At 48.2% G+C, this 25,865-nt stretch overlaps 1 protein-coding gene across 1 annotated transcript in view; it reads left to right on the top strand.

Annotated features, from left to right (window-relative positions):
• The first annotated feature begins 330 nt into the window (after positions 1-330).
• Positions 331-25,865, top strand: part of ABHD12 (abhydrolase domain containing 12, lysophospholipase) — a 36,248-nt gene continuing 10,713 nt past the window's right edge. Inside the window, exons 1-5 of the mRNA XM_035323105.1 lie at positions 331-689; positions 17,418-17,542; positions 20,499-20,604; positions 22,720-22,839; positions 25,287-25,317. Coding sequence (XP_035178996.1) covers positions 547-689; positions 17,418-17,542; positions 20,499-20,604; positions 22,720-22,839; positions 25,287-25,317 — 525 coding nt within the window. The 5' untranslated portion in view covers positions 331-546. The remainder of the gene's footprint in view (positions 690-17,417; positions 17,543-20,498; positions 20,605-22,719; positions 22,840-25,286; positions 25,318-25,865) is intronic.

The raw sequence follows: 25,865 nt of genomic DNA, 5'->3' as shown, positions 1-25,865 counted from the left end.
GATGTTTTTATTATTATTATTATTATTATTATTGTTATTATTATTTTTTCCGCTAATCATTGCAGGGGAAGATTGCCATGTGGGTAGGGGAGCTCTGTGGCAACATAGCCTCGCCTGTGTCTGTGGAGACGAACGCATTAAGATGTTTTGTGTGCTACTGTAAGCTTCCCAAAGGGCTAAAGGGAAAATATGAGGGGGACAATTGTGTCCTAAACTTTGCTAAGGCTGATTTATGTTTCAGAGGACACCTGGCCAGGCTGCCGCCTGGAACCGAGCCCACCCGAGGCCTCGCCTCAGGCCGCCAACAAAATGGCGGCGGGCGCGCAGTGCCCGCAGTAAAGATGGCGGCGCGGAGGGGGGGCGGCGGCCATCCGCGGTGCGGGCGAGCGGCGCCTTTGTCCCCGGCCCGGCTCCGGAGGCGGAGATTAACGGGGGCGGAGCTGGGGCGAGCACGGCGCTGAGCGAGCGGCGGCGGCGGCTGCTCGGGGAGAGCCGTTGCTGCCGTCTCCGCCGTCCCGGACCACCATCGCCACCCCCCTCCCCGGCATGAGGAAACGCAACGAGTCGGTCACGGTGGAGCATGAGCGCGCCGCCGCCGCGCCCGCGCCGCTCGACAAAGGCTGCAGCCTGAGGCACAGCCTCCGCCTGCCCGCCGCCGACGACACGGGCATGAAGCGACCGCTCGGCAGGTGAGCACCGGGACGAGCGGCAGCGGCTCGGAGCGCCGCGCCTCCCCCGGGGGTGCCCTGACCGGGCGCCGGGCGCTGCCCTGCCGCGGTGCCCCGGGATGGGGCCGGCCCTGAGGGGTGCCCCGGGGGGGTGTGTGTGGTGTTCGGGGGTCTCGGGGTGTCGTTAATTTGGGAATTAATTAGAGATCTGGCCGCTGAGAGCCGGGAGGGGCTGGGGTTGGTACCTGCCCACGGCCCGGTACAGTCCCTTGGGCGCGGAGTCCTGTGAGGCAGGGAGGTGTGTGGGCTTTGATTCTTTTTTGTACAAAAAAAAAGGCAAAAAAAACAGCGAGTGGGATTTAGGTGAGGGTAGAGGAAGCTTATCTACGTGGCTGCACAAGCAAAGAGTCTATCTGCGTTCGCGTTTTTAACGTTTTGCAGATATTTACTCTGTTGTGCTAGGAGAACGCTTGTGCCCCTCGGTACAAACAAAAATCTGTCACGAGAGAAGATGCTTATAAGCTGGAGCTGCAACATTTCAGGGGGGTGTGAAGACTCACTGATGCTTTCGAAGGGTAGGGAGGAAAAAGACACAACCCTTGAGGCACCTCGGCGCCAGCACAGTGCTTTTCCTTCGGTTGCGTTTTGCCTAAGTGTGAAGAATGTTTAATGATCGCGGTAGCTGTGTGGTTTGGGTGGCTGATGCCAAATTGCTGTGCTTCAGGAACACAGCAGCCCAAAAACATCCAAAGGCAGTCGACAGATTTCTAGAAAATGAGCTCACGTGGCTGCTCCTCTGGTAAATTTTCGGAGACTCTTTCCGTTCTCTTTGACAAAATATAACATTTGAAGATAACGTTTTCCTGCTGATGACGTAGATTTTTGTCGTGTTCAGTGACAGAGCCCTTAAAGCGTTGTTATTAATGTTGATGGGTAATAGCTATTTGTTTTTGTGCCCTGGAGGTAAACCTTTGGGAGCGCTCTGTTCGTGTTATGACGAGCTTTTGGTAATTGAAAATGGCGCTGGGTTCATCTCTCCATTTTAATGACTGTGCAATAGATCAGGCTCTGTCAGTGCTCTGCTTTCATAATAACTCAAAAAATCAGCATATTTATTCAGTTTGTTGAAGTGGATAACTTCTAGGGACCGGTGGTAATCAAGTGATGGCTCGATCACCTCCTCACCATCGCAAATAGCGTCCAAGTACTTCTTACAGAAGCAGAAGTGCTACGTCGGTGGCGGGCTCTGAACAGGTCCTAAGAGCGCGCAGGGCAGGCTGTTGGCGTGGTCTGGCAGGCAGGTACTTTGTGGAAGCGGTCACCAGGCACAGCCCAGCCATTAGAAATGCAGCACTGGGAAGGCCAAACTAAAAGCAGGGAAAATACGCTCCGTGTGTGGAAAGTTTTCTTGCATTTATTTCTCTCCTTCCACGCTTTTAAAATGGTCAGCAGGCAAATTGTCCTTACAAAAGCTCAGTGTTGAGCCTTTGAAGCCTGTTTCAGAAATCCTTGAAGTCCCGTCTGTGTTCTGAACCTTCTTTTTTTGTTTGTTTGTTTAGTCCTGTATTCCATATACAGCAGTGTTTATCAAACTCTTGATGTTGTAGGAAAGCCTTATCTGTTTGGAGCACCCTTTCCCTCTTCCATGTTTAAATAAATAAAAAGATAAATAAAATCTCAGCAACCACGCTGTGCAGTGTTGCAAAAATGGTGTTTGTTCGCAACTGAATAAGAGTGAAAGTGGAACAATCACTTGCTTATATATGCCTCTGTTACTTCTTTCTGCTCTCCTAGTATTTTGTCCTTCTTCCTGACTTTAAATGGACCTCCTCTGACTGCTTCGTCCCGTGAGCCTTCAGATGGTGTTTTGCGGGCAAGGTGCCTGGGTCTGCTAATACCCTCTGGTTATGTTTTCTGCAGGATAACAAATACACTGCTGAAATAAGAACCTGAGCATGCAGGAACGTGAGGTCCAGGCAGCGGAGGGTATGATGCCCAGAGATAACGGCGTTGTCCAGGACAACCACCCCGAGTCAGGTCATACAGCTGCCTAGCCCCCTGCCCCGCCTCTGGCAGCGGGTAGCAGCGGGTGTTTCAGGAAGAGCACAGGAGGAGGGTTCATATGTAACAGACCTCCATCGGTGGGGTATCCTGACAGTGATCAGTTATGTAGCCAGCAAACTGCAGTACGATCACCTGGATCCTCCTGTTTTAATATGCAAAGTTGCGCTGTTGTTGCGGCGTTTGTTATACCGCTGGATATAAAATGAATACTTGATTGTGTCGCTGTTTTTCAGCGTGCTTCATCGGTTTTACTTCCCAGCTCACGGAAGCTGGAAAGAGGTGAAAACTGGCTGAGGCAAAGTTGCTGGGATGGTGGAGGCGACATGATAGCAGGAACAGGGATTAGTGCTGCAGCAAGCTATTCCTAGCAACGTGCTCGTTGCTGAGATGGTTCAAGTCAGCACTTCTGGTGGCTGTGGGTTCTGTGTTCAGGGGAACTGGGGCTGCCTGCATTTCGTACAGCTGTTACGCAGGTCTCCCTGGATATGGCTTTTCATCTTGTCTTTGGAAATGACATGAACCCCTGGTTAGAAAAGCAAACCAACCCCACGGTAGCCTGAGGTGTTTGCAGCATCGGGGTTTGTACTTGCAGTGGTGACCAGGGCATGTGTGCTTCCCCAGCAGGGCTTTCTGCTCGTGTCCCGTGCTTCAGCAGAGGCTAAATAGCACCGTAACCCCAAGTGTAAGCGCTACTTATTCTTTCAGCAGTATTTTTTATTTTCCACTAGCAGTGTATTTGTCCCTCTGTTTTGGTTCAGACATATCATCACGCTGTGCTCGTTCATCCGAGAGCTGAAATTCATTGTGGAGAGGTGGCCGTGCATTTGAGCCGCTGTTACACAGAGTGTGTGCGCGTGTGCCTATCATGGAGATGGGTTTCTGATAAATAAGATTTACGTGGTTTAGGTGAGTGCGTGCTGGAGTTAATGTGGCTTTTCTTAAGTGGTTTACAAACGGAAAGGAACAAATACAGGCATTTCCCTTATTCTTCCAAATGTAGTGGTAAAATACAATCTAATGATTATGTAAGAACAGTAGCTGCTTCGACAGCCTGTGAACAATTAGTTTTTTAACACATTTTCTCTGAAACTATTAAAAGAAACAGCATGTGGTACCTGGATTCCCCGGTATGTGTTTTGTGTGGGTAGCCACTCCCGTAACAGTGGTGTTAGGGTGCATTTTCCAGCTGGCGGTTCAAAGTACCCGCTAGCTGTTAAGGCAGCGCTGTGTTCTGGGGATAGCAATCACGGCGGGCTCACGTTTGAGGGGTGGTTGTGAGGCTGCTGCTCTAGCTCGTTGTTGTGGTCGGTGGCCGTGATGGTTTGAGGAAATGCAGTTGAGTAGCCTTAGGTATAGAAAGCCTTTACGCGAGAGCAAGGAGAATAAAGAAAGCCAGGCAAGCTTTTAATAATGGCTCTGGTATCAAAGCAAATTCTCCTATCTCATTTCTGCTGAACCCTGCTCCTGGAGGAAAACGGTCACATGAATATTACCTTTCTCTCCCATGCCTTAGTCCTTATTTGTACCTCATTAGTCCCAGTCGATAGTCAGACTATAGACCTGAAGTATTTAATTATCATTCCACAGTCTCCTACGCTTGTTTGCTGTTATTGATAAAAAGTAGTTCTGTCTCTCTCCGTGCTGTGAAGCAGTGATAAGCTGCAAACCCCATATGTGTAAGCTCAGTACCTTGATATTTTTGTCTTGCCGCATCTCTGGAGAATCCTGTTGTCCTCCAGCCTGTCGCTTCACTTATCTCGGCTGTCTTTACCCCCTAGTGGCCCCTATTCCTGGCTCAAGTCCCCTCAAGGTGTATTTTTGGCAGCCTTCCTCTGGCCGTCCAACCCATGGGTGCCACAAGCTAGATCCCTTTTGTCTGAACATACGGCACTTTGGTGTAATTTCAGTTTGACTGCAGTCACCTGTGCTTGCCTTGCGCATGGTTTTCTCAGCCTTTCTCCGGAAAGGCAGATGTCTTCTTACGGTACTTTTTGTGGGTATATATATATATTTAATACAGTAAAATGCTGAAGACTGCAAGGCTGAAGGCTGCTGCTACGGTCTGGTGCCGTTCCCTCTGATGCGGCTGCGTTTTACTGAATATTCCTTAAGAATCTTTTTCCCATTAAGTTTTGTGCCATCTTTTCCCTTCAGTTGCTGTCTTAAGGTCAAACCTTGCTAGCGTTCTTCAAGAAGAAGAGGTGCTGCTTGTACGGGGAAGTCTCAGCGGTCACGTAACCTTTTCACCAATTCCACCTTCCTGCTGAGTAGCCTCTGCTTCCTCAGTTGTTCTTGAGCAAAGTTCACAAAGGAGCTGTAAAATGATTTCCAGTTTCTTGCCCGTGCCTTCTTTCACAGTGAGTACAGGTCGAAGCACGGTTCCTCATCTGGGTGTAAAAACAACTTGCTCTGTGGCTTTCTGTTTGTTTATCTATTTTTGCTACAGTTCCTCTTTGAAGAGGACACGCAGTGACGTTTTGCTGGGGTCTGTCAGAACCGGGATTGTGTAATTACTTCCACACATCTGGCTGGCTGTCCCGTGAATGGCAACTCAGTGGCTGGGTCCAAACCCAGGCGTCATTTTCGGCCACGTGGGCAGCTTATGACTGTGAGTGCCTCTGAGCTGCTTGCAGGTTACCCGCTTCGGGGGATTGCACCTCTTTTTGTGCTCATCTCCCTCTTTTCCTCAAAGATGTGTAATTCATACAGCTGAAAGAGCGAGACTCCCTGCAAAGCGGAAGAGCTATTAGGTGCATTTTGTTAGTTTTAGTGTTTTGATTTTTTTTTTTCAGCTAGGGATTTTTTTCTTGTCTTACTGATTTGTGAGGCCATTGTGTCGATACGTGCCTGACAATTCTGTGCTTCGATGTGTACTTTTGAAGCCTGTCTTCTTCCATCGTGCTCATCACCAAATTTGTTTATTTTTGTGTTAAACAGAAAACACAGAACTCTTGCAAGCATCTCTTGGGACTCTGAGCATTCTGCCGCAGATCTGTCTGTAGGATCTAAAATTTCTTTCCTTGGATCCAGTCTTCCTGTGAGTCACTGGGTTTTCTGTAATAGAGCACAGCATTTTTCTGCTGCGCTTGCTTCATGCTATGCCATCCCGCAGTCCCTGAGCTCTTTTCTCAAGTTCCCCATGCTTCTCTCAGAGAACTCTGCTTGAGCACGTTTGCTTCAGACTCGAGTTATGTCTGAGTTTTGTGTCGGTCTCCTTGAACTCAGTTTCAGTGCAGCGCCATCCTTCTGACATCACTTGGGCCCTTGAGTTCAGTTGTTCTGCTTTGACAGCTTATGTCTGAACTATTAATTACTGCATTATTATTAATCGCTGCTGCTTTGTAATTCTTGTAAGCCTCTCTTCTGCTTAGGAGCTGTATAAATTGCAGAGCTCTGCTTGTTTCGGTATACCTCAATTTCCCAGTATATGGGTGGTTCTGGGGAATTCCTGGGGTCAAGAGGACTTTCTAGTCGTCCCCAGAGAGATGTCTTTGTGGAGATCAGGATCTTCTCAGCCTTATCCCAAAGTTATCTGTCCTTTCTTCTCAGCTGGCTGCTCTGGGATCCTCTGGTCATACCAGTGACCGTAACCAGGGGCCGGCCGCCTTGTCAGGCAGCGTGATGCTGTGCAAGCTAAACTGAGCTTCAACATCAGCACAGCTCCTAGGCGTCCAGTTTGAGCTTTTCCCTCCGGATGTCCTTTTTGCCTCGCATATCCCCACATCTACATCCAGCCCGTTCTTACGTGGAGGATCTATGGCCTACTTACGAGCAGCTCATTTCAAAAGATGACTTGCTTGCATGCTATAAATGGCTTGGAGCTGCCTAGCCGGGAATCTAGTTCTCTGCAAATGCAGTCCCAGGTCATCACGGCGAGCCTGTAGATTTTCTCCAGGATGTGCTAATACGCGTTCCTTTTTGTCGAAAGCAGAGTTGTGGGGTTTTAATGAAAATTAATGATGGTGGCATCGTTTCCTCCGCAGAATCTGCTGCTGTGGCACAAGCAAGAGGCCTGGTACGCCCAAGCAACCTTTCTGCTGCTAACGAGGGTCCTGTCCTGCCTGCTGAGTCCGGGTTCCTTCTAAAGGCACCGTGCTACTGTGATGCTCCTTTAGGAGGCTACAGCTAATTTACAGGCCTGAGGGGTGGGTCACGTTACTTTGGCAACCGTATCAGGATGTGAAATTAATTAATAGGCTTCTACCCTACAGATCCCTGGGTTTTGGAGACACTGAGAAGCTGTGCTGTCAAGTTGTTGGTGTTGCGGTGGTGGATGGCCTCTGACACCCAGAGCCAGGGAGTGCAAGCAAGGAAGGCTCACTAGGGCTGTAACGTGAGAGCGCTATGTTAATGCGGCTGTGACTGAATCAGTACCTCAAGAAGATTAAAAGAGAGTACTTCTGGTGTTTTAAAAGGGTAACAGGAGACCGAGGAGACCTTAAAGTCATTAGCCTGACGTGGAGTCTGTGCAATTTTAATGGTAAGAGTTAATTTGTGATTCAGCGGAAGAAGATTTAGCAGCTAAATGCATATACTAGTGAAAGTGGATTCGCCCTTTGGAAGGCAAGCTTAAAATGTGACAGGTTTGTCAAGATTATGGCCCGGCTGATGGAAGCACAGTTGGTAGAATTGTTTCTCCAAAGCACTTGACTTTGTACCGCACTTTGTTTTATTTAAAGGGCTTGCATTGCTAACGAAGGGCTATTAGCTGCACTGGAAAGCAGCTCAGGGAGACACACAGCTGGGGATCCCCGGGCTGAAAGGTGTGTAATTTGTGTGTCAGCCATAGCAGAGTGGAGATGGTTACTGCTGGTAAAACCGGGAGGATGAGGTAGCAAGCAGGGCAAGTCAGCAGCCCAGGGCGGCTGGTGAAATAGCCAAAAGTTCACCGGGAGCCAGGCGAGAGCACCGAGCTCGCAGCCATGGGATGGGTGCCGGGCACGGTGTGGAGTCACGCTGCGTGGTCACCTCTGCCCGTGGGCGCCAGCACTGAAGGCTGCAGCCCACCTTGCTTCTCGCTGTCTCCCAGCAGCGTTGGTCAAACACTCGGCTTCAGAAATCTGCTTCTTTAATGAAGGCAATTAAACTTGTGAGCAGAGCTTCCTATTTTTAGCCCGCGTTAAGTGCCGTGCTCATTTAAACCATGATTATCGAACGGAGCTAACAGGAAGGATGCCTGTGTTTACTTTTCAAATCAAACTGTTTGTTTAACCCAGATTTATTCTAACGTTATAACTCTTACTGAGTGCTAAAGCAATAAAAAAGATCGCTGGGCCAGAAATTGAACTTCTACAAATAAACATTAGGAAACATTTGAGACGTCCCGCAGCTGCCCTCTCCTTGCTCAAAGCAATTATCAAATTGCAGAAAGAGAATTTTAGAAATCAAAAGAAAAGCGTGGGGGGAAACAAACAGACATCAAAGTTTTCTTCTGACTCTAGCAAGTATCTTAAACAAAACCTTCCAGCGGAGGGCATGCGGGGTTGCATAGCCTAAGTAGTTCAGTGTCTGCGGAGCTTGTTTTAATAACAGAAAACCAAAACAAGCTTCCGCCGACAGAGTGACCGATGTGCCTATTTGAGGTAAGTCGCTGCCGTGGCTGGACGTGTGCTGCATGGCTTTGGGCACGGATAACAGAGCAGCTATTGCTCTTTTAGCCTCGTGCGAGCCTGGAGGTGTTCTCTCATGTCACGACTAAGAGGCGACTGTGTTCTTCGGTTACCTCTACCTCATTTTTGAAATGTATTTATTTTTTACTAGGAGCACAGTGTGAGTAGCGACAACTGGTGTTCCTTTGCAGGTTGGCTGGCCAAAATGTGGGCTTTGCCTTTCGCTTGTCGTGTGCTGCTGCTTGGCTGTCAGGCACGGCACGTAGGAAGGGCAGCCAAGATATCCCTTCCTGCGGCATCTGGATGGTAGTATTAACGTCAGGTTTGCAGCAGCTGGAAGTACAGCTTAATTCTTCTTGCAGAAGAGATTGTTCTTGAATGATACTCGAAATGAGGCCGTGTGGAGTCTCATCTCTCGCTGCGGACAGTGGGCAGGATAAAGGATTTCATGTGGCATAACTGGGGAAAATAATTGGCATGGAAGAAAACTTCTTTTCAGTGGGGTGTAAGCAAGCGGAGAGCAGAGAACAGCAAATAGATTTATCCTGTCTAGAGGCTGATTTGCCTTCCCCTTGCGGTAAAGCTTCCCCTGGGGTGACTGCTCCAAGTCATCGAAGCTTCAGCAGATGAGGGTGATGTAACTGGAGTTTGTTTCAGTCAGGGCTCCCAGCTCGCAGCATCCTTTCGTGTGGAGGAAAACATGTGCAAGGTGTTCAAAGGTGCTCAAGTGCATTTCTAGACTGCCTTGGCATCCTCACGAAGGGAAGCCTGGCTCTGTTTTCTCCCATCCAGCAGTCCTATCTCACTCCTTGTGGCTGGTTTCAGAGCAGCTTCAGGAAGCAGGAGCAAAGCTGACAAGGTCAGTTTTGTGCTGCTGGATATAAAATCAGCAAATTGAACACGGTCATTAGAAATACCCTGTTCTGTCCTTTGCAAACCCAGCAGAAACATGATGAATAAGCTTTTCTTTCAGGTTCCGATAGCTTTGTGCTGTCCCTGTCGTAAAGCACTTTCCCCCTCCCTACCAGAGCAGGGAGCACACACACTTTAAGCTTTGTGGTGGATTGAGTTCTAGTGCTGCAAAACGTTCAGTTTCCACTGGGTTTAAGTAGAAATACGCCAACACCTGCTCTTCACCTTCCTTGTGTGTGTTTCCTGGCTTGGCTCTTCAGATCCCTGTAGTACTAGTGGTACTACAAGGCTGTGGTTCTCGTTGTCAGCTTCAGTTTCCAAGCCTCGTCCTCGCGGAGTTTTTCCCTCCCCAAGCCGATACCTACAGCTGGAATCCTCAAACAAAGCGGGGATGAAAGCAGGAATGGATTCATCTCCCTGGCCGCATGCAAAGTAACCTGCTGCTCAAGGTATGTCGGCGGCTGGCAGCAGCTCCGTGTCTGTTCCTGCATCTGTTCTTTAATCACGGCTGTCGCTGCACGGCCGTGCACTGTTTCGCTGAGCCTCCCTTTTTAAGCAGGTCACAATTTCAGAGGGCGCTGTGGCTGCCAGCTAAACGTGACAGCGATCAGCTGATGGCCAGCATATGTAATGTTTTGGCATTGTTTAATGTTCCCGCTGGCTTGTGTGCCTCTACCAGGGAACTGTTGGCTCATTGTAATCAAAATGCTTCACTGGTGATGTGTTCCGCATCTAAAGGTGGCCGTATCGCTGCTAATACAAAAGCATTTTTTTTTCCCATCCAGTTTCCAAGGAAAACTGGTTTCTGATCTCTGCCAGCAAGGGCAGAGCTGCCTCGGATGGACAAACGTGAGGTGACCATCTTTGTGCATGTGGAAGGAAACTGTAGACGAGTGAGACTGCTGCCCGGATGCTTTAAAAGAGAGCCAGAGCCACCGAGCATGCCAGCAGTGGTAATTTCCAGGCTTGGGTGGCTGGTGGCCGTCTCCCAAAAACCACTGTGGGAAAAGCCCTCGTGCTCACAAGGCTGTGCAGCTTGGAAGCGTGGACCTGTTCCTGCATGCGTATCCATAGGAACGGAGTCTGAACCCGTGGCTTCCCGTTGGTGCCGCACGTGTGGCAGTCTGGCAGATGTACAGGATGTGAACGGGTTTACGTGGGAGCAGGGGAACTGGCTTTTTCGGCTATGGCCCTCAGCTAACAGGCAAATGGCTCTGTTCAACCGCAGTTAGGAACTGGGGTGGAGTTCTGCAGGTCTAAATTGGTTTTCCTCTCCACGCTTTGCTTTTACACCCCAATATAGGAGAGGGTGAGAGGGAAACGAGCTGCACTGCTTCAGTAAGAATCCCCCTCGGCTGCTCCCAGGCTCCTATATTGCACTTCCAGTGCTGTTTAAGCCTTTTCTCGTTTATCTTATTTTTTCCCCCTTCCATTTTCAGACAGCCGTGTGTTCCCCAGCTCACGGACTAGCCGAGGGTTGTGCCTTTAATACAAACCAGCTGGCGGCTGTGAAACGAGTGGAGAACTTCAGAATTCAGTAAACACTGCAGAGGGAGCGTGCTTGCACCGCAGCAGTATCCCAGTGCCAGGCTCGGCTAAAATCTCACCTGGGTGACTTCAGCTTTGATAAGTGTCAGCAGCGCTGCTGGGGAGCTCCGGAGGAAGCCTGTTCGGGGAATTTAAACGAAAGGTTTATCCTGGAAAGGCTGTGGTGCAAACACAGCTGCTGTTGCACAAGATGCGTTGAGAGCAAGTCAACAACCTCAAAACCCCAGTCCCCAGGCCAGCTTTTCTGTCCCAGCAGCCGATTGTTCAATCGCCTAGGGTGTAATTACTCATTGTTTGCTGCATGCTTAAAATAACAGAAGCCTGAGCTCCTTTCCTCTTAAAACACGGCTTTCAGGTGAAGGCTGTCACGCACAATTAACACGAATGCCTGATGCCCTTCCAGCTCAGTACTGAAAAGTGGCGTAGCTGTTGTTGAGTGGGTCAGTGTGTGCTTTAAATCAATCACTGCTGAGACAGGGGAACCCAGGGCACACATGTTTGAAGGGGATGGGTGCTTGAGGGGGGCAAAAGTGAGTTGTAGCTCCTGTGCCCCCGTCCCGTGGGGTGTGGAAGTGCCTGGGGAGCCTTTCCCCACCTGGCTTCATTTGCTCAGCTCTTTGTAGAAGCGTTTCAGTGCCCAAGGCACGTACGTTACCTGCGGGCAGCTCTGCTATTTCTGGGCATTAGCACCGGGCCCTGGTGTACCTTTCCCTGCCTTTGTGGGCTTCCTTTTCTTCCTGCTGCTCCCCGGGTCCCTGCCTGACCCTCCATGGCATTTCATTGCTGTCAGCTGATGGGCAGCACCTTCCCCTTCACCTTACCTTCCCTGCTGCCACCTCAGTTCCCCTTCTTGCTGCAGCACGGTCTTGGATCCTGCAGTTCCTCCCCGAGGTCATTCCCTATCCTGTAAATCAAAGCTGCTTTTTAAGGTCTCCGTATCGGGAGCTTGCCCCTTCCAAATAAAAACCCCATTCACTGAGGTGCTCTCCTTTATTTAGAGGGCCAGATGTTGAGTTTGTGCTGGCAAGATGACGTCCTTCTTGGGGTTGGTGGCTTTAAGTTAGCATCTCCTTGCTTGCTTGTCTTCAGAAGGAGGCGCAGAAGCAGTCCGGGAGCCTGGGCTCTGAGGGGGGAGCTAGGCAATGAGGTGGTGGGCTGGAGGAATTTGTGAGCTTCACGTTTCACACCTCAGCTGTGCTCAGATGGCTGAGGCAACACTGCCTGAAGCCCTTACCCCAGCCCAAAGGAGATGTCCTGCGTGCAACAGCTCGCTTGGGGGCTAAAATGGGTAAGGAAGGCTCGAGGAAGAGCTTGGGAGCAGGGAGTTTGCTGTGGGAAGTGGGATAAAAACAGCACAGAGCCTGTCAAATGGACTTCTGCTTTAATCATGTTGTGGTTTTGTTCTTATAAAAAAGATGATAGAAATCCAGTAAGGTAATGCAAAGTCTCTAGGTGTTTGGTTGCTGTTGTTAATGTAAAATGAGGGGTGGGCTGCTGGAAGCGCTGGTGAGCATCTAGCCAAAACATGCTGCTTGTCAGCAAACACGACCAGAACTTCTCTGGGGCTGCGTGCAGCTTTCGCTCTGTGATGCTGCCACGAACAGAGAAATAAGCTGCTGCTTACGGGAGCTGTTTGCTGCCCTACAGAAATAGCAAACATAAAAAAGGGGGGAACCCCTTTTGGAACCCCTCGAATTTCCTGCTACCATAAAAAGCGTTAAGGGTGTGCTCGCAGCTCCTGGGTGATGCAGGTCCGACAAGCTTTTTCCCCTGCCGGGACGCCTTCGCACTCCATCGTTGCTGGTGATGTTGGTAACAGTCAGTGAACCCCATCGTGTCCTCAGCAGGCATGGTATCTGTCAGGAACAATTTCTTCTCTGGTTGAAAACACCGCAGTGTTAGCCAGGGGGTTGTAAAATACGGTTTTGCTGTGTATCAGTAGCCTTGCTCTGGAAGGGAGCCTGTGGTTAAGCAATGAATGGGAGTGGAGTGGTGTTCGAGTGCTTGACAAATCCCCGAGTGCTTTACCCTTGTAAAAACGTGCTCGGCACAGCTCTTTGCCATGGAGTGCCTTCGGTCTGTTTTCAGGAGCTTGCAATCTTCCAGGCTCCTCGTGTACATCGAGAGGTGCGCTGAAGTGGTGAGACCGTGCGGCAGGCTTGTTTCTGAGAGAGGTTAGAGTGTTTCTGCAGAGACGGGCCAAGTGCAAGATTACAAGGAAAGTGCTTTGTTTTCCTTTTGTTAAGAAGTGACAAAGGCATCTGGTAGATTCGCTTTTCTTTCTGTTTTCCACTTCTTGAGCAAAGATTTTTAGTAATCGGTTGAAGCAAAAAGTCTCTGAAGCTGCAGATACCAAGACAATTTATGTCTGTGATTTTTTTATTGCCTTATTTTATGGAACACACTTGGAAAAAGCATGAATACTCCTTTAAATTTGTCTTGTTTCCAGGATTATGGCTTTGTTTATATATATATATATATATATATATATTTAGATGATTGCTTCATCTTTTGTATAGCAAGGTGAGTTTGGGGGCCTTTGATTTTTACTTTTGAGTTGTTTTGCAGGGCACTGATGCTGCTTAAAAAGGATCCAAAGGGGGAGATTGCTGTGACTCGTAACATCTGAGCAGCTGAGACTTCTGTGTTCCCGCTGGCTTTCATGAATTCAAGGGAAGATGTTTTCAGGACTGGGTGGGTTTTCTATAATTCAGCCTCCTGCTTTCGATGCAGTGCCTCCAGTGAAGCAGAACTAAGGCTTGGCCGAAGGCTTCATTAAGGAGAATATTGTATAGCCGGGCCTGAAATGAGTCACGTGAGGGCCCGTTTGCCTATGCAGCTTCGTTCACCGCATGCAGAAGCCAGGAGGGGACAAACCCTTTGACATCAGCATCTTCTCAGTTCGCGTTTGCCTGCACATAAAGCAGGTTTTGCAGCAAAGCAGGGAGAAAAAGACCCAAATCATTCTTGCAGTGCAAAACTGCTCCGTTGCACGTCGCTGCGCCGGCTGTCCAGAAGTTGCTGTAGTGTTTTGGAGCGGAGATGAGCCCCCAGCCTGCCTGTGAGCTCCCGATCAGGAGCGGGGAGGCTCTCTCCGTGCTTTCACGCGGTTGGAAGGCTGGTAGGCTCGCTTTCTTCTTATGGCAGGGAACAAGTGAAATACAACAAAAGGCTAATCGGGTCAGGCGGATCAGATGGCCTGCGTGGAGGGAGAAGAACGACCTGGTGCTCCTTTCCTCCTTCAGGCTCTGCAAGAAGGAGGAGCCCTGTGCAATACCACCCACCCGGAGGTCTGTAGGGAGAACATGGATACTCCTGAGGATCTTACCTGGGCTTGAAACCATCTTCTCTTTAAAACAAGACCAGCAAAGAAGGCTTGTCAGTGCTCTCGATCCTCCTCTCTGGGGAGGAGTGTACTGGTTTTTATTTTTACTGAATAGCTTCTGTCGGAGAAGTGGGAGAGCACGTCCCTTTAATGCCATTATTCATGCTGTTTATTCCTTCCTCTTTTAAAGTCACTTTCGCCACCTGGTAATCGGGGGTTCTTGGTGCGACCGATGGTCTCAGCTCTCCACGTGCCACGCTCTGAGTTCCTGCTGGGACGGGGCTGCTGGTTTGCAGTTTGAACAGCCGATGGTTTGAGGGATGCCAGAGCACACCGGAGAAACAGCGTTCGCTGGAACAAATGCAGATGGATGTCCTCAGTGTCTACGAGCACTTTGTTTTACCGTTGTCCCTGCTGGATGACAAAGGGCATGTAGGCTATTTGTGTCCTTGTGGGACTGCAAGCCCAGGGCACGTGTACGTCTGATAAATTCTGTCCCGTTCTTGCTAGAGTGAAGCTCTCGGGGTGTCAGTGTCCCTTTTCACCCTAGGGCTGTCCTTTCACCCTGCTAGTGCAGCTGATAGAGATCCTGATGGAAACTCATCTCACGCGCTTCTGACAGGGAAGTGATTCAGGTGCTCTCCAGGGGAGGTGATTTTAATCCGCATCTGGATGCGGAGCACGCCTCAGAAGCGAGGTTATCAGGCACTCACCAGACCCTGGAGCTTTCTTGGAGGGGAGTTTCTTGAAAGATGTTAGGGCCTGAAGTTCCATTGGCACTGGTAGATGAAGGACAGCACAGGCAAGGGAAACTCTCCTCAGAGGACCCCAAGGTCCTCCTCTCTGGTCAGGCACTTCTATTGTCTGCACAAGTGCAGGCCGTGATCATGGTGAGTAAACGTAGGACCTTTGTCCTGGTATGACATCCCAGGAAATGTTTCTGTTTCTGGTGTCACACACGGGAAAGGCTTTTTCCTTTGGTTTAAGTACGTCTGGAGAGAAAGCGTGTTTTTTGTGCCTTAGCCTTTTGTGACTTAGCAGGTAACTTAGAGTGGGCACACTTCAGCACCTTGTCTCGGATTTATCAGCAGAGGGGAAGCTGCTTGTCGATGGGCAGAGGCTTTGCCCTGGTTGCATTTCAAGTAGCTATCTCCCTGGTGATGAGGTGTACATGTCACACTACCTCTTAGCATTTGGCATGGGGTACTGGAGCGAAGGAAAGGGTGTTTCTCTTTGGTCTCCTGAAGAGAAGAAATAGAAGCTAAAACCATCCATTTCTCAGTGTAGTCTTCAGCAATTTCTCTTCCCGATTCCAGCTCGTGCCTGGGTCGTGTTCAGCGTTTCTGCAGGGGAATGTTTGGAGAACCTGTGGTTTGATGTCTTCTCCTTGTGCCTGGAGGGCTTCAGAGCCAAACCCCAAAGGTTTAACAGAGAGAAGCTTTTCTCCTTGAAGAGAAGCAAAATATGATGAAGGCTGAGCAGCTGAACCTCAGTGATCTCTGTCCCACAGACCTCGCTGAGTGACAAAAAAAAAAAAAAAAAAAGGTGCTGTGTGCTCATGTGGGGGTGGTTGTGCAATGAAAGTTTGAGCTTGAGAGCAGAGAGCGCTGCGGTTGCCATCCGCCCTAGCGAAATACTGGGTGGCTTTTGCCAAAGTTGCAGGGGGTTTCCTTGTGTGCTCGGCTGACCTCACGGCCTTTCTCAGCTCCTCGCTCTGGTGGATGCCAGCTGGGCTGCTCGCAAGGATCACGGCTGCGGGCAGGCTTTGTGTCCTGTGCCTGTGCCCTTGGGACCTCTGCGCCCTCCTCCTCCAGTTGCTGCTCTCCCTGGGGTGGAGATGGGTCACCGAGGCTTCGGTACCACCACCGCTCTTCCGATGCTGTGCCTGTTCCTCTGGCAGTCCTTCGCTGCCTCTGTTTTCTGTAATGCTTTGAGAAAGTGGGCTCGAGGTATGGAAACGTCGCTGGAAGCCTCGCTGGCTTTCTTTATGTCCCCACTGTCAGGCTTTCCATGGGAAGGATGATAATATTTCGAGCCTTTCAGCATGTCCTTGCTGCAGCCAGGCTTGGTTGTTGATGTTTTAATAATGTTTTTCTTTCTCTTTTGGAAAGCAGCAGTTCAGGTTGTTAAGAAAAGGGCTGACATTTGGAGGGCAGATATTTGTGTAACCCAGGGCGTGAGGAGACGGACGGGTACCTGTGGGTAGGCAACATTGGAGCCCTTTTAGCACTACTATGGAGCAAGCTCAGCGTGTTACCTCCTAGAACAAGAGAGTAATAGCTTCAGGTCTCTTGGAAAAGTTGATCCCAGCCTTCAGCGGCTGGCAGGAACTGCTGCTAGTGAAAACTGGTTGTTTGCTGGCGAGCGCCGTGGTTCCTGCTCAGGGCTGTCAGCTGGAGAGCAGAGAAGTGCTGGAGCCTGAAGGGGTCGTGTGCATTTTAGTTCCTGACTGCAATGGCACTCAGTGATTCTGTCCGCAGTGTGTCAGGCAGGTAAATCACGAGGAGTACAACTGTGTACGTACGCACACACTCACAGGTATGTAATTATTCTGGGACAGTAAGGTATGCTTCGAGAGCTTAACTTCTGCTGTGTGATAGTTTGCTTTTCTTAAAATGTTTTTTCTGAAGTAGCTTACTCTTCCCTCTCAGGGTACTTAGGAGAAAGTAGAAATAAAGTCTTGGGGGAACTCAGGTCTGGGCTCACAGGGAATTGGCACCACAGTAGGAAATCTCATCGTGTTTTATAACTTACAAAGATTTCCTCTCCAGGTCGTTGGAAGGTATCACCCCTTTTAGCTGGACAAGGCAGGATCTCTGCTCCAGTCTGTACGTGCGATCGCGTGTAATTTCATCAGTGTAAGCTCAGGCTGGCTCATTCCATGTAGTTCCTCAAAGCATGTGAAAATGTAACTGGAAAAAAAAATCTTGCTGATAGTGCTTGAAAAGGTAAGTGCTTCTCTTTGGAGACAAACGTGCGATATGTTTCTCCAGAGATTTTGAAATCTGTAAAGTCATCAGGAAAAAAAGCTGTTACAGAGTGGTTTAGAATGTAATCAGAGGGGAGTTTCTCTTCCCTTTCTCTAGGGCGTGTATCATCAGCTGACAGCTTGCTTGGCTTCTGCTTCTCTCAAACAGCTGAGCCTGCGTCAATGCCTTCAAGTTAGTTTTGTTTAAAGAATAAATGAAGTCATTCTCCAATGCACCAAGCACGCAGATCGTTGCGACAGCTGGCTTATAACATTCCTGCTGTATTCAGGCCTTTCTTTCTTTTTTTCCCTTCTTTACACAGGCGATACGGATTATGGTTCCGGTTGCGGAGGCTAATAATCTGGCTGCTGGGAGTGTACGTCGCCATTCCATTTCTAGTCAAACTTTGTCCTGCTATTCAGGCGAAGCTGGTCTTCCTAAACTTTGGTAAGTGACCCGCTCTGTTGGGGTGGGTGAAGGGTGAAGGGGAGGAATGTCTTTGCAATTCATTTGCCTGCTGTAACTTCCCCCTCGCTGCGTGTTTGCGGCTTGTGAAGGATGTGAACTTTCACAGGCTGTACGTTCTGCAAGCTGTGGGTTGGAGAGCATTGGCTGTGGCCCTGGTGGTCTCTGTGGTATGTTGCAGTGTAAATGCAGCCACCAAACCGGAGCCAGCTTTCAGCCCAAATGGTTTCCTTCAGGAAAACTGTACAATACGCCAAATACATTTTTCCTAAGGGTTTAACAAAGCTGCATGAACAGGCAGCAAGCAAGCGAAACTAAATGCAGCGCGTTGTTTTCCAGGCCGTGACTCTTCACCTGAAAGCACTTTAGCGGAGTAGTTTGGTTGGGGCAGAACAGAAGAGACCTATTCACGCAGTCACGCTGAATGCTTTCTTTGTGTCTGCTTGGCCTCTGCGTTTGGTGAAACTGGCTGTGGGATGGCTCTGGCGAGCTGGCTTAGCTCCAGGGGAAGCCTGAGCATCCACGGGGTAGAAAATGATGGAGCATCACTATGAGGGATGCTTCTTTGCAATCTAAATTTGTCTTTTGAACCTTACTTGGGCCTTCTAATGAAGTCTTAAAATCTTTTCCTTTGATTGTAGAAACTCTGGCTAAGAGGACCAAGTGCATATGCATTGCTTTTATATCACTTTTGTCATTTTGATTGCCTTCTCTGTGGACTCGAACACCTTGGCTCGTGGTTGCTATGAAGTACGCACATGCACTCTTTGAGCGGTGCCAGCTTTTGTGCTGTGATTGTCAGAGCACAGCTGGGTGACAGCAAGCAGTGCGGGTCGCTTCCATTTTCATCACCTTGCTTTCATTCGCGAGGATTTGCATTTGCCCTTGCGGAGCTTTGTTAGGTCTCCCTGAAATTCCTGCCTCTCTTTATTCCCAAGTGATGAAAATAATTGTCCTGTGACGCTCTCTCAGGAGTCCTTGCACTAAGATCTCGGTGGTATTGTTCCCACTGCTCTACAATAATGGCAGCCACCTACTTCCTTGTGGCAGTACTCCACGACAACTACTTGCCTTCATAGTTCTGTAGGAGGAAAACTCACTGGAAGCACACTGGGAAGCAATTCTTCTCCACTGGAGAGCGGCATTACTCCTTCGGAGCAGTGGTCGTAGTGCTTTTTAACCTCCTGAGCACGAGTCAATGCTCTTCCCCCATGTTTTTCTTCTCCCTTTTGTGTAGTTTGGGGTTTGCATCTAAAACAGGGGCACAGAGCTTCAGGAAAGCACTTCCTGGCAATAAAGGTTAACAGATACTGCATTTGGGGAAAGTAAAGGCACTGGGAAGTTGAACAGTTGTCCCAGAACACTGGTAGGAGTGACTCGTGCTCCTGTCCAGACCTTGACTACCGAATTCCCCCTCGTGGAGGACCTGTCACCCCGGTGGGAACACCCCCAAGGGGTGTGGTGACAGCACGGTGACCCACTGGGTCTGTGGTGGCACGCGTGCTTTGGTTTTGGACTCTCACGTTTGTGTTTGCAGGAGTCCAGGTGACCTATGGATGCCCTTTTAAACAAAAGGAATGCCTCTGTGTAAGAGCAAACGTGCTCAGGCACGGGTTTGCAGTCTAAGGCTCCAGGCTTGTCAGGTTAACGCAGCTGTTGCCTGCCATGGTTTGCGTGGCTGGGGAATGATGTTTGGGGTAAGCGAGGTGAGGTGTGGCCGTCACCAATAGTGGTGCTTCTTTGTATGTTAATACGACTACAGCTTTGGTGAGGTAATGATTGTGCCGCTGAATGTCAAGGAGACAGGCTTCCTGGTTCTGCTGGAGTGGAGCTCAGGTGGGAAAAGCCTGAGTTATTGGGAGAACAAAGCCCTCAAAACTGCTCCGTCCTGCTGGGAGAGCTCTCTTGCATCTCTCTTGGTGTTGTGTGTTTCCGAGGCTGCCTAGAGAGCCGCACGGCATTGGTGACGGAAAACCCAGTGTTTAGACTAAGCCAGTCACCGCATCTAGCACATGGCACAGTGTCTAGAAGATGTTGCTTTTGAACCAAGCAATGGGGGGAAAACCTGAAAATCTGAGGGGGAGTTTGACTTTGCTGATGCTGCTCGTGTGTTTGAATCGTTGACCATAACGAGCAAGCCAACTGTGTTCTGTAGGCTGGGAAATGTAAAGCATTTGGAGGAGTGAACTGAGGTGCAACTGTGTTGTTTTCTGGGACTTCAGAGGTGCTCATCTGAAGAGATGACGTTTTGAGCCTAATGTGACCTCTTAACTGCGGAGGTGTCTGGGAGATAACAGCAATTACTCACCAGTCATGGGAGGATTGGCTGCCAAACTGCGTATCCCCCTCAGAGGCTCAGAAGGCCAGTGTTTGACACAGTTTATCTTACTCTTCCATGACAAGAGCAATTCAGTGTCTGCTATTACGATACAGTATCTCCTTTAGACTTTTAAAATACAGAGGCTGAAACCATGCCGTCCTGAAACACATCAGCCATGAACTCTGGGATGTCCCAGGCGGGTTTGTCCCATCAGTAGCTGCCATTCCTGCAAGCAATAAAAGGCCAAATCAACTCGCCCACTGCCCTGATCCAGCAGGAGTGGCTGTCACGTGCCTGGGAAATCTTTAAAGCTGACTTAGCAGAGATGGCTCGCATCTCTGGTACATGTCACTGGAAGCTTTGTCTAGCTCCCCCACCTCCTTATTTTAGCCTACTCCTTTTTTTTTTTTTTTTTTTGGTGGTTGCTTGCATCTTACCTTGCTGTCTTTGATCATATTTTAGTCACGACTGTAGTTCAATTCCTCCTTTCACACAATGAAAAAGGTCTTCTGGGCGCAGTGGACTGCTTTGTACAACTCTCCAGTGCCTTGGTAACACTGTTTTGTAGGAAAATACAGGTAAGAATTAAAAGGTTTCATTATTTTTTTTGTATTTCAGTGAGGGTCCCATATTTCATTGACTTGAAAAGACCACAAGATCAAGGTTTAAACCACACCTGTAATTATTACCTTCAGCCAGAGGAGGATGTAACCATTGGAGTCTGGTAAGGAAACCTGCTTTGTGCAGTGTGTGCTGTACCTCCTTAGTCTTTCCTTTTGTTCTCAGTACTGCGTGTCCGGTATTTTTGCTGGGCATGCGACAGCCATTGCCTGCTCTGAGTTGTGGATGCTTGCGTCTTTTCCCTGCCAAGTGGCTGAGTTCATGGTGAAAATCATGCAGATCTCTGGAGCTTGGCTGAACTCGGATCAGTAAGGCATGAAACAAAATTGGACAACCTGTGCATTCAGAGAAACTTCATAATTTGGAATCAAAAGGGCTCTGCATTACTGCAAAGGTCATGCCTCCACATCAGACCAGACCCGAGGAATTAGAAGTTTTGTTATTTGACTGCCGTTCATGGTTTGTTTTGCAAAGTAAATGTGGGGGAAGATGGGAAAACAGGATCAAAGTGTTCAGAGTAGGAGGAAGAATATTCTGTGTGCGAAACATATGTAAGGTTTGGAGAGTGGGTGAGGAAGGAACACGCCGTTTGCTCTCTTAGCAGAACAAGTGACAGTGTCAGTGCTCGCTTTCACTCGTGAAGATTTTTCTGGTCCCAGGCAAGGACAGTTAATTTTAGCTCCTTGTTAACCGGGACCGGCTCAAATGACTGGTTCTTTGTTTGAAAAAGGTCTGCTTTCAGCACTTGCCACATTATTAGGCCAGCTCAAACCAGCTTCTGCATCTGTTCCTCGTGACCAATTTCTGCTGTGTCTCAAACCCAGGAGTTTCAAAGCTACAGGGAAGTCCCTGCTGGCTTTGAACGAGAAGTGCCCGCAGTTTGAATGCATACCACAAGAGCAGCAAACACCTGAAAAAATAGCCTAGACGCTGTGTCAGGTGTGAAGGGAAAAGTGCTGTTGCTTAATACAGCCAGTGAAGTTGGATTTGTAAGCTGGGGGATTTGGAGGGTTTAGCTGTGTGCGTGTACCTTGTGTGTGTCCTCTGAGGCAGCAGAGTTTCTCTTTGGGAGCGTGTGACCTTTTGAACAGGACCTTCACTAGATTTGGGAGCCTTGTTTTAATGTAAGCACAAGGTTTTGTGTTCACTATGCTCCTGAAACAAACTCAGCTGGCTTTGTTCACAAGCTCGCGGAACTATTGGGGCAGAACAGGGGGTCCTCCAGCTACTTGGGCATTTCTCCTCCTCAAACTCCATGTCTGGCTGCTGCATGCAAGCCATTTTTCTAATGTGCTTTCCTGTGTGCTGGTTTGACCTCTGATCATGTTTATGTCTGTGGGAAGGTGTGGTAGATGGAATTTGTCCTTCCTTGTAGGAGAAAGGAATGTGAGCACCTTCATACTTCTGATAGCTGTAAGCTGGGCCCTTGGTCAGCAATTTGAGATGATTGTGGGCATGTACTCACTTTCAGTGTTTGTCTTCTGGAGTAATTACCCAGTCTGAATGCCTGCCTTCTCTTTGCTCTGTTGTTAATCTCTTCCCATTCCCCACTAGTGCTGAATTCATTCTAACAGGCTGCCCAGCTATGTTTTCTACGGAAGAACAGCTGTGAGATAAAAACTCCAGGGTTTTCTAGGTTATAGCTATTCTAGCTAAGAGGTTACACCTTCAAGAACCTAGTATTTGAAAACAAAATACCTTATCTTCTCATCAGAACTTGAGCACCTGTTTTTCTTCAAATTGCCTTAGTCAGCTATACCTCTTGTTTATCAAATGTTCTTTCCCAAATCAGCTGACTTTGGTTGTTGTTCTGCATACCTACCGACCCAGCTGTGAGTCTTGTTTATGATGTGCAAGTCTGTTGATTGAAGTAATCAAGCACCGTCAAAGCCTGGGGACTGAGGTTCTTCCTGCAGAACGGCCGGAAGTTCGGGAATTGTGCTCTGGGTTGGTCTGGGAAGTTTGGTGCCTTGCATAGCCCTGAGTTTTGAAGGCAGAAGTATTGGAGACTAAAATGTAGAAATAACACTGGTCACTGGCTTTTTCAAATGCCTCGCTTGTTGGCTAAGAATGACAGCTTTGTCAGGAGTGTGTGAGGGGTTTAACCCTGAATGATTGAATTGATCAGCAAAAACTCAAAATTCTCGTTGCAGACACTAATTAGCAAAAAGGGAATAAATACATATATATATATATATATATTTCCTTCTGGATACAGGCATACAGTCCCTGCAGCCTTATGGAAGAATGCCCGAGGGAAGGACCAGTTGTGGTTTGAAGATGCTTTGGGCTCCAGCCATCCTGTAATCCTTTATCTGCACGGCAATGCGGGAACAAGGTGAGACACAAAACAGCAGCGGCTCCGTTGGGCATTGTGTTTTTCTGTTTTGCTACAGCTTCAACATATTTAAAAAAAATAAGCAAAGCATTTTGGTGCTTCTCCTTTCTTTTTAAAAGAAAGCATGTTTCGAGACGTGATGCCTCTCCATTTATTGAATGTGAGAGTAGATTTATTGCATTATCAGAGAGATCTGATCCTGCAGATGCTTTCTGTCCCCTGCGTGCCAGGAGGCTGTGACGCATACTCGATCAAGTAGGGAGGAATGCTTCTTTCCAGCATAATGGTTTCTGAATCAAGACATGGGATAGTATTACTTCTTCTGTATATATGCTTTTACGTATATTAAATAAGCTTTCCAGTTCCTTTCATGAGCTTATTTTAGTAGTTAACACATTTTGAGGAAGGAAAATCAGATGGAAAGAGGAAGGTAATGTGCTGGCCTGTTTCCTTATTGCACATGTACAGGACACTTGTCTGGAACAGGAGCATTTCTAAAACTTGTAATCTTAGCAGCTGTGGTCAGGTTCTCTAAACTTTCTTGGTGCTAAAAGCCATTAGTACAGCGTGGGGTTTCCTGGGTGTTTTGCAGTATCATAGTTTTCATGCCACATCTCTGCCTGATGCAGAACTTTACTTCAGTTATTGGCAAGTGTGGGTTTTTTTCTTTACTAATATGCATCGTTCAAAGAGAATTGGCTCCTTTCTGAGTTTTGAGTGTGTGTTCTTTTCAGGTGAAGTCTGCTTGTAGATACTCTGCAAGAGCAGAAGCATTGCTGTAATACAATTCTGTTTCACCTGTGCTGGTAGTGAAGGTTTCCTAACCTTTACATGGCAGGAACTTTGCCCTTTTTCTCCTAAATTCTTACCTTAGTAGTGTTCTTTTTTTTTTTTTTTGTACAGGGGCAAAATGTGGAAGTTGCATGCTGTGAGCTAGGAAATGCGTGAGCAGATGGGACTTTAGAAACTGTTGTCTTCTCATGCTGATGTGTTACAAGGTTTAATCAAATTGTTGCCTTATTTTTCAAATACTGCTTAGTTTGTTTTCTTGTCTTCATTGGGTGTAGCAAATGATACTAATGGAAACTGCTCTGCAGCTTAATGGTGGTAATCTAGGACCAGGATCTCTGTTGTGTGCTTATTGATTAGATTTTCTTCTTGGCTCCCCCAAGTGTTACTGAGATAAAGTGCTGAGCTATGTATTGATTGTGTATTTCACGTTTCGCTTTACTCTGCGCATTGGAGGAAGCCGGACTCATATTGGCTTTGTCGTTTCTGCTTTAATGTATGTTGTGTGTTTCCACAGCGCGTCTTCAGGCTCTTATGAAAGGCCTGGTTAACACAGCCTGCATCAGTAGAGAATAAGTAAAAGGCACTGCCTTTGCTTTCTGGTTTGGCTGAGTGTTCTGGAGCTGAGGCAAAAATGATGTTTACCTGATGTCTTTAAAAAAAAAAAAAGTCAAAAAAAATAATAATAATGTATTGCACTTTGAGGAATGCATGAGAAGTCAGCAGTGTGTGCACGTCTCAGATGGCTTTTCAAGCAAGTGTATCTTCTTCCTCAGACTTGTTTGATTCAACTTGACTTCCAAGCAACCCCTCACATTGTGCCCTGAGTGGTTTTGGCTGTGTTAGGTATTCTGTAGCGCAGTTGGAGCTGGCAGCTTTTGGCTGGCAAGTGCGTGCGTTCTTGGAGGGAGGTCTGGAAAGTGGCAGTTTGGTTTGGAGGCTGCGCTGACCAAACCAGTCACGGCGGGAATATTTTAGGGTTTGCATGTGAGTGCAGGTAAAAATCTACTTTTAGCAATGCTAGACTAAAGTTCCGTTGTGGATTAGCAGTGTCACAATGGGGACGTATTTTAAGGCATGCGATGTCACGTTCCCTCTCCTTTCCTTTCTTAGCATCTAGTTTTCAATGTATGAAAAAAAACATTAAAGCGAGATTCTTCCCCTGGACTTATTTTTAGTGTTCCACTCTGGTTTTCTCTGCTCAGTCTTTTGCACGTGTCCTTTCTGTCCCTGTGCTAGGAGCCAGGTGAGAGGTTCAAGGGCCAGGCGCTTGGGTTAATTTGGTGAGGGCTGCTGGGAGCCGGGGTTACTGGCTGGGGCGGCACCGGTGGCAGGAGCTCAGGATCTGCAAAGCCAGCGAGGACAGGCTGGTTTGGATGTATTACAGGCCTTGGAAAAGAGAGGTTGTGGAGTGGGTTGAACAGACTGTCTTTACCTGCCATGAGAAGAAATTTAAAGGGAGAAGTTGACTTTTAACTTATATCCTGCATAGCTCAACAATGCCGTGGTGTCTCCTTGTAGCCCCTAACAAAGCAGTCAGTGTTTATGGTTGGCATGCATGCTTGTGTTGGAATCCCAAGCCTGTCTCTGGAAGGTTAAATGTTGACATGTGGCTTTTGTTTTTGTTTTTCATTCTCTTCATGAATCACTTTTGCCAGAGGAGGGGATCACCGCGTGGAGCTGTACAAGGTAAGTGGCTGCACGTTGTCCAGGCAGTTGCACTGCTGCAGTCAGACCTGCACAGGCTTGAAGACTTCCCATTACAGCCCACTGCCGCCAGGCAGAGAGCCTAGGGCTTTTGGCCCCCTCCTGCCATACACACCCCACATCTAGAGGAGTCTGTAAGCAGTGAGCACGCTTCACCACATTCAGAAATATTTGAAAGGTTTTTTACTTGCTGTTACCTGTCAGCTCCAACCAAACTAACCAGGTTCTTTGCCAGGAATATGTTCAGAGCAGTTCATGGGGAAAAAATAAAAGCTTCACTTAATCACAGCCATGATTTGATTGATTATCCCAGTACACTGACTTAAGGTACTATTTAAGAGCAGTGTTTCACATGTTACCAGTTACTGTTGTTGCACAGCGCGTCCCCAGATGTCCCCAAAGCGCCATAATTATTTTTGCTAGTTCATTTCAGAGGGAGTTGAGGCTGTGTTTTTCCTATGGATTTAGCTTTTGTTTCTTTCTCCTTGTAATTGGTGTCAGTGTTGGCATTCGTAAAGACTTATTGCAAT

Source organism: Oxyura jamaicensis, chromosome 3, assembly GCF_011077185.1.
Source record: "Oxyura jamaicensis isolate SHBP4307 breed ruddy duck chromosome 3, BPBGC_Ojam_1.0, whole genome shotgun sequence".
NCBI lineage: Eukaryota > Metazoa > Chordata > Aves > Anseriformes > Anatidae > Oxyura > Oxyura jamaicensis.
Note: the sequence above shows the minus strand (reverse complement) of the source record. Positions and strands in the feature narration are given on the sequence as shown.